Below are 7,975 nucleotides of genomic sequence, written 5' to 3'. Positions count from 1 at the left end.
CACTATACTATTTGATGCCTCAGCAAATTAAAAACCAACTTTATTTTCTGCATGTGCGGTTGCCAGTTGTTCATATAGATATATCAATCTACTGAATTACTCAGAAGCAATAGATTCTCACATACTTCAACGATCAATCCAATCCTTGAACAGAAGCATCATGTACAGGGGGACATTCAGAGCAGCAATGACAACAATCGACTGAATGACACGGAACAGCCGTTGGAGTACCTTCCTTACTCTCGATTTGCTACCACGGGCCAACTTCCCTCCATCTTCTGATGTCATCTCAGAACCCATGTCGACATGAATAGATGAGGAATCAGGCTCCAATTGGTGTTTTCCTGCTGTTGCCCTTGCAACAACACTTCCACTGCAATGACATTGCAAAATCATATCATCATACAATTATTACAATTAAAAGGAACGAGATCATTCATTCAGTTGTGTGAAGTATCTATTATAACCATCATCCAAGAAAAAGCACATACCGCCCTGTAGGTCTGGAGTCTGAGCTAGCACTTGGGGTCTTTGCCACAACCTTTTTAACGAGGTGCATGGACCCTTCCGCATCAAAAATCATATCATATTCACCATCTTCCTCATCATCTTTTTCCTTGGTTCTTGAAAGAAGTTCGGCACCCACCGACCTCATGAAGCTCACGAATGTGTTCATGTATGGAAGAGAACTGAGACCATTTGTTGGCCAAAATACTAGGAGAAGGATGGTCACTACAAACTGGCAGATATACCTGTACAAACAGTTCAAGCAACAATGATGGATAGTTCAACTGTAAATCTTATCACTAAATAAATAGAACAGGCAGAATGTGTTGTAACCATTACCAGACATAAATATGGGTTTGTTTAGGCAGAAAACAAAGGTTTGTCACAACCTCATGTTCCAGATCAGTTGAATTTTGTGACACCTTGGGTCCAGCAGATAGCAGCATAAAAGATGGATAGAGATTTCCTTGCTGCCAACTTATTGTCCCCAGCGTGTGCTGTGGCATTAAAAGTTCCATTAGATGCACAACTTGGAACATGTGGCAACCGAAAGCTGCAATTCTTTACCTCTGTAACTGGCCCAAAAGGAGTGGAGTGGACGACTGTGCATTGGTCATGATCATGGCCTGAGAGCACAAGGACCTACAGAGGGATTAGCTGGATTAAAAGACACGCATAACAAGTTAATCTAAATTTCTTCAAACAGAAGCTTACCGGCTTCAACAAGATTAGCAAAAGGTCAGAAGTCTCTTTAGTTAGATAATTTTGGTAGCTGCAACAAAACGGTTGCCTTATGTCAGTCCATATGGCTTTGCCAACAATGGTTTTTGAACTGGTATGACCATTGATCAGAAGTGACTTTACAGAAAATACATCGGAGGAAACCAGACTGTAAAAATTTGAGATACCACTAATCACATAGGCAATTCTTCAAAACAGAACAGGATAGACAAGTTGAGTGCAAAATAAAATCACAAGTCAAAGCAACAATCATTGTTTTCCAAGTCAAATGATAATTATGTGTAAATACAAAATTAGTTGAAACATGAAAGTAGCAAAGCAGTAGAGTGTGAGGAAGAACATACGTGATTCCTTGGTCTAAGGCAGCATAAGATACCCTCTGGAACAGAATAAAAACAATCAGCATACTATTCATGTGATTGACTGAATTGTTTATGTCAGAACTTGTAGAATATTAAAAACAAATAAAGTGGAGGAATGATGCTACATATGAAAAAAAGAATAATTCTGGCCAAAAAAAATCCATGGTACAGTGTCTGCCCTTATGGCCGAAATGCGCATATGCAAGTTTGACGAATTACTTTTCATAGCATAGAATAAACACGTTTTTTGGTAACAAGAAAAGAATACCTTTTGGTAACAAGAAAAGAATACCTGATTTATAATAGGTGAAGAACGATGTGGGCCACAAGGAGAGTTATCAGGTCGGTATAGTGGAATATGCGTTAGTAGAACCTTTGGGTTCGATGCATTACCTTAAAGAGAAGAAAAAAATAGTTAAGACTGAGAGTAAGTGATAGCATCTGTAGATAATGTGTGATCATCTGTATAAGGCCATACCTGGAGATAGAGTTTTAATGAACTCCCAAGAGGAGGACCTTTCTTTGCTTTTTTTAGCTCCTGCTAGAAAGATGGTAGGTTGGTAAGAGTTTTAAGCTGCAGAAAGCAGATGCATCGCAGGAAAATCGTGGACAACTTGAGATCATTAGTCATCAAGAAAACAACCAAATCTTAGATTCTAAATCTAAAGTATGAATCCAATGTTTGTACTAGGATTGTTGATTTCTTTAATGCTGTAATGCACAGGTGGAGGTGAAGAAACATACCATCAAGTGTTTGGGCATCAACAACAACAAAGTCCACCTTCCCAGCAGAAAATTGATAATTTCTTGATCCAAATTCTTTTTCATACCGACTGAGCACCTACATGAAAAATAAATAAATATTATACAATGTAATATGTAAATATTTGTCTTCTGAACACTACATAGTTATAGAAATGCACAAATCATAACTAGAATTTAGATATATGCATTGATTTGGCTAAGGTGTACACTTTATGGTCTGTAAACTTAAATTCGGTAAATTGATAAACTTCAGATTACAATGAGAAGTTTGTTATATGTCGAAATAGCCTCTTTGTAATATGGCAAAGCCATGAAGGACCAACCAGCTGAGAGAAAAAACAGTGATAGGGTTCAGCAGGGTGCTACAAACATCTCTTTGCAAAGGTTAAAAACACACCAAGAGGGGCCACTTGCAGCAATTAGCAAAGCAATGATCTAGGTTCAAAATGCGTTGCAAACTTCAGTTCTGGCTGCACTTGGTGAAAAAGTACAAATCATGGAAGGGGTGTCACCCAGAGTTTCAGCAACAGGGACCAAGTCTGGGTAGTCACTAGATGAGAAGAAACTACTTAGAATCTTAATGGAAAGGAAGCCTAGCTTTGTCTAGAAGTGTATGGCTGCTAAAATAAAATACCTTTGGAAATAAATAATCGCATGAGATTACAGAAAGTGGTAAATGGAAAGCTCGCAGAGGAGGGGGGCAACTGTAGTTAATCACCTCAGGATGAACTGAATGAAATGCTGAGTAACCAATATCATGGTTTCCTGAAAGGTAGTAAACAGGGATCTGTGGCTTTGTTCTTTGTTCATTCAGGCTGAATATATGTTTAAATCGAAACAATGATTCCTGCCACCTGAAAGGTTTGGAACACAGATTAGGGAAAGAATACAAAGCTAAATGCCGAACAATTTGATCATTATGTCATGGAATAGGTTCTGAGTAATGTATATCACTGCAAAAACTAATGAACAAAAGGGCGGGGGAGGGGGGGCGCAACAAAACAGAAAGAGGGTTGTTACATAAATACTAGTTATGCCAGTGAACTGTGTGTAGGAGGTTAGGAACACATCTATATTTGCTGATAGGAAACATATAGGATAAAATAGATAGGTGGTTACACAATAAAGGTAATATGGAACTGTTGTAAGGATAAATTGCATCCGCCAAAAAGGTTGTGTGTATATCTTTTGCATTCTAATTGATTAAGTACTACACATTCCAGTTCAAATTGTACCATCTTCCTTTCAAGCACACACAATAGTGCCCATTCATCACAGGACAAGTTGGAATGTTGATAAGTGCAATTCGTGTACCAATTAAAAGATGAATTAGAAATCAGTATCCGTGCCTTACTCTTCATCGGACATGTAAGGGCCTCCATCAAAGTGATCACCAAGAAATAAGACCACATCAGGTTTGAATGGCAGTATGGTAGACTGGAAGGACCTTCTCATGTTCAAATCCGTGTAAAACTCAGCAGCTTGGAGAGCAACTGAGCTTGATGGAAGACCAAGAGAGGTGCTGTCCATAAGCTGCATGCAAAGGAAAATATTTTTCAGGAAGGAGCAACGTATTCAAAACAATTTCTGCATACTGTTACTGGTTCTGGTTTAACAGAAGAATTGCCCAAAATAATGCTAGAAGGGGGAGTCACCTGTGGGTCAGCAACAACAGCAACCTTTACATGGTTATTCTGTCCAAGAAAAGTTGAAGGGAGAAATATGATTGTAAGAACAATGACATCGTGCAAAATCGTTACTTGATAGTCGACTGAAATTCAATTTTAAGGAAATAATATGCTCGTGTAACAAAGTTTTCATGCAAAATTCGTGAGTTACTAGTCCACTGAAAACTATCATCCCCAACCTCTCTTAATACTGGCCTGCTGTGTGCCCAATGAATTGCATAGGACTAGCTATAAAGAGTGCAGCATGATTTGTGACCAAGCCAACAAAACACGGGTAAGCAATGCCTTATATCAAATTTAAGGCGCCCGCAAAACCGTATTGCTGCACTGCGCAGCTTTAATACGTGAGAATCCATTCTTGACGATGTACCAGACAACCTTTTTACCTCGGTGAGATCGAAATGCGTGCCTAGGCAAAGGATGAGCAACTGCTACGCAACCCTAGCTTAATCGACGCAGTGCTGATTTTTGGATCCAGAACAAGGATTTAGAATCAGCGTGGCCGCCGTGCCGAAAACCCCCGCACGGCCGCACCGCCGCAAAAATCAGCGTAGCCACGTACTCACCGGCGGCGAGGAGGAGGACGACGACGAGGGCCACGAGCATGCGAGGTAGGAGGCCCAGTAGGCGCCCATCTCGCCGTACAGCAGCGCGGCCGCCCACGCCGCGCACAGCAGCAGCGTCAGCCGCGTGGCGCTCTGCATCTCCTCCTCGCCCCGCACTCAGCCCCTCCGGCCGGCCGGCACGGCGGGTGGCCGCGTGCAGCGGCTGGATCCCGGCGGTTGGAGTGGCGTGTCGCCGGGGGAGTTGAATGCAGTGCAAGCAAAGGTTTTGGCGGAGTGGGATCTACTGATCCATTCCAATCCGCCCGACTCGACTGATCGCGCGCGGCGCGGAGGAGGCGAGCCAGGGTCGGGTCGACGGTCAGCGCCGGAGCCGGATCGAGTTGAGGCTACCACCGTCAACGTGTAATGTAATCAATCAGATCCAGGGCGTTCGAGTCGAGCGTGACTGTGTGGTTGTCTAGTGCCAAATGAAACTTCACTGAAAACATCAGAACATGGAACTTTTTCTTTGCGTGGGAAAATTGAAATTGACATAAAAATACTCATTCTATTTCAAGTTATAAGTTATTTTGTTTTTCTCGATATATAACTGTTAGATATATAACAAAAGATATGTAGAAAAATCAAAACGACTTTTTTTTAAAATAAAAGTAGTCAGAATCTCGCCAATCTATCCACCCATATACACGTGCCATTTTAAGACATAACGGATTTCCATAACTAACTCAAAACTTCACCATGGAATCTCTAGAATATCATTGAAACTAGAAGCCTAGCTTCTAGCACCTCCTTCTTCGGCTATCTCGCTAGCGACGAGAGGAAGCGGGATGGGTCTCCATCCCCAGCAAAATTAGATCCATATTTAAACTAGCAGAGGAGACATTTTAAGTGGAGGTTAACATCTATGTTGCCAAAATTTTGTATAGCATCCTTCTTGGGTCTTACTGGTAGCTCTTCCTTGCTAAGTAAGGACATATCCACGTGCCGACACGCCTGTTACTTCCATTTCATTCTCTGCTCATTATCTTCTTGTTGCCGGAGATTGAGCAGATGTATGAAGGAGAGTAAATAAGGGGTTTTTTGTTATAACTTTTAAGCTGCTTATGGCTAAAGTAAACTAAAATTAGAAGCCAAACAATGTGCTGTTCGATGACATTTTTATCACGCTTCACCCACAAGACCTTATTTATACTCCTTCCATCCCATAAACAATGTAATTCTAGCACAATATTACGTTTTAGTACCTTAAGTTTGACCAATTATAGATAAAAAATTATCAATATTTATGGTACCCAATAAATACCATTAGATTAATTACGAAATGTATTTTTATAATAAATTAATTTAATTTGAAACCATAAATATGAATAATATTCGCTAGAAATTTTGTCAAACATGAACCATTTTACGTGTGATGCAATCCATAGTTGTATTCTTTTTGAGACGGTGGTAGTACTAAACATAGAAACTAGACCCGACCAACTTGTCCTAACCGTGCTTTTTCTTCCATTTGTGTAGCTTCTCAAGAAAGCTCTTAGAAAACATGGCCAAAATATTTTCCATCACTCCATGCATGCAGGTGTGAGGCCTTAGAGCCAACAACGGTAGATTGATCATGGGCCACCCAACACGACCAACCCAACGTCACTTCTTTGAATAAAACTGACCGAATCCAACCTAAAAAAAACAACCCAAAGTAAGAAAACTTGAGAAATAATCTGACCCAACCCGACCCGCTAATGCTTTGGGTTAGGCTCGGCCAAAGATTTTTTACCTGATTCTTTTTTTTTGGCCTGGCCCAAACTCGATGAAACATGTGGTGTCGGTGCAGAAAGTGACCAACACGTAAATATTTGTAGTTTTGCTGTACGTTGTAATCGGAGGTGGCCTAGCACTCAATGACACAGGGTTTATACTGGTTCAGGCAACGTGTCCTACGTCCAGTTTGAGTCAGTCGGTGACTTTATTCCTGAGCCCAGGTGCTCGAAGTTTGCTGTGGGGTTACAAACGGAAAGGAGAAAGATGGGGGTACAAGAGGTTCGGTCGGACTCTGGTCTGAAGGACCGAGAGTGACGGGAGCTCCGCTATGTGCTAAGTGTTCGAGCGTGCGCTCTGTGTAGCTTTAGAGTGTCTAAAGCTACAAATGACGAATCGATATAAGTGAACTGATGGATCTATCTGTTGGGAGAGAGCGTATCCCCTTTTATAGATGAAGGGGATGGTCTTACAAGAGAGAGAGTGTGTATACGTATGTTAAGTCTTGCTGCCCACACCGTAGGGTATAAGATGATTGTAGACGTCCATAACACTGTTAACGTCAGATGCATGTGGGAGGTTGCGTCGTCTTCTTCTGGTATGGCAGACGTCGGTGCCTGTCATACTGTTGATGCCCAGAGGTACATAGGGAGTTTTACCATGTTTCGTCTGGTATGGTAAATGTCGGCGCCCGCAACACTGCTGATGCCCAGAGGCATGTGGGGGGAGCCTTACCGTGTTTGTCTGGTATGGGAGTTGATGGCGCCCACAACACTGTAGAGAAATGTCGGCGCCCACAACATGTTTGAGTTCTGATATGCCAGGAAGGTTGCAGGGTACTATCCTGCAGGTTTACAGGGTACGGTCCTCGGTATTGCTGTTGATTTTGAGCGTCCTGTTTTACTTGCTCCGTCTATTTCCTGGTCCTTACCAAGCGGACGTCCCCGATCGGTTGGTCCTAGTCGGCTCCGACTGTGCTAGTTGGAGAGGAGCTGTAAGCAGAGGTTTGGTGTATCCCCGGTCGGAGACGCGGGTCGGAGTCGAAAGTGCTGTTTGGGCAGACCTTCTGGTTGGAGAGGCGGCTAGAGCCGGAAGCGAGCGTTGTTCCTCTTTGGCCAGATCTTCCGGTCGGAGAGGTGGGCCGGAGTCGAAAGCGAGCGTTTGTTCCGCTTTAGCGAGGCCTTCCGGTCGGATTGGATCGCCCTTCTGGCCTGTCGTTTAGGTATTTGGGCCGGTCCAGAAGTCGTGCGTCGTTTGCAACGTTGTCTGCTGGGCCAAGCCTTTGCTGGTGAAGCCGATCCACTAGACCCCGGGTTTATGAACCCGACATGTGGTTTGATTAGGTCTAAATAGCTGTAAGCAAAAGAGCGGAACAAGTTAGGGAGGCACACAATGTGTAGGATAGGCATTGAGAATGCACTACCACACGATCCCGAAGAATGAACAGATAACATTCAATATGGTACCTAGATATATGAATGCCTTGAATTTTAGGTGCCAAAAATTGTTTTGTTTGCAACTGATGGAGCTGAACCCATTGACTTTATTGTACAATCCGCAAGACGAAATCGGATAACTTTGCCAAAAGCCG

General features: G+C 42.5%; 1 protein-coding gene across 4 annotated transcripts; it reads right to left on the bottom strand.

Moving 5' to 3' along the window:
- Positions 1 to 3: 3 nt before the first annotated feature.
- LOC136539710 (uncharacterized protein C630.12-like) lies at positions 4 to 5,040 on the bottom strand. Of its 4 annotated transcripts, none has more exons than XM_066531678.1 (13): positions 4,630 to 5,040; positions 4,031 to 4,069; positions 3,730 to 3,908; positions 3,094 to 3,229; positions 2,355 to 2,451; positions 2,089 to 2,151; positions 1,903 to 2,003; positions 1,593 to 1,627; positions 1,222 to 1,396; positions 1,075 to 1,149; positions 847 to 1,004; positions 492 to 752; positions 4 to 373 (listed from the first exon to the last, which is right to left on the bottom strand). In XM_066531678.1, exons 1-13 carry the CDS (start codon positions 4,765 to 4,767, stop codon positions 127 to 129), a joined length of 1,704 nt encoding a protein of 567 aa, XP_066387775.1. In that variant the 5' UTR covers positions 4,768 to 5,040; the 3' UTR covers positions 4 to 126. The 4 variants fall into 4 exon arrangements, with proteins under 4 accessions (XP_066387775.1, XP_066387777.1, XP_066387776.1 ...); XM_066531680.1 differs by having other exon boundaries at positions 1,222 to 1,279; XM_066531679.1 differs by having other exon boundaries at positions 2,089 to 2,148.
- Between the last annotated feature and the right edge of the window lie 2,935 nt (positions 5,041 to 7,975).

Source organism: Miscanthus floridulus, chromosome 2, assembly GCF_019320115.1.
Source record: "Miscanthus floridulus cultivar M001 chromosome 2, ASM1932011v1, whole genome shotgun sequence".
In the NCBI taxonomy this organism is placed as follows: Eukaryota; Viridiplantae; Streptophyta; class Magnoliopsida; order Poales; family Poaceae; genus Miscanthus; species Miscanthus floridulus.
Note: the sequence above shows the minus strand (reverse complement) of the source record. Positions and strands in the feature narration are given on the sequence as shown.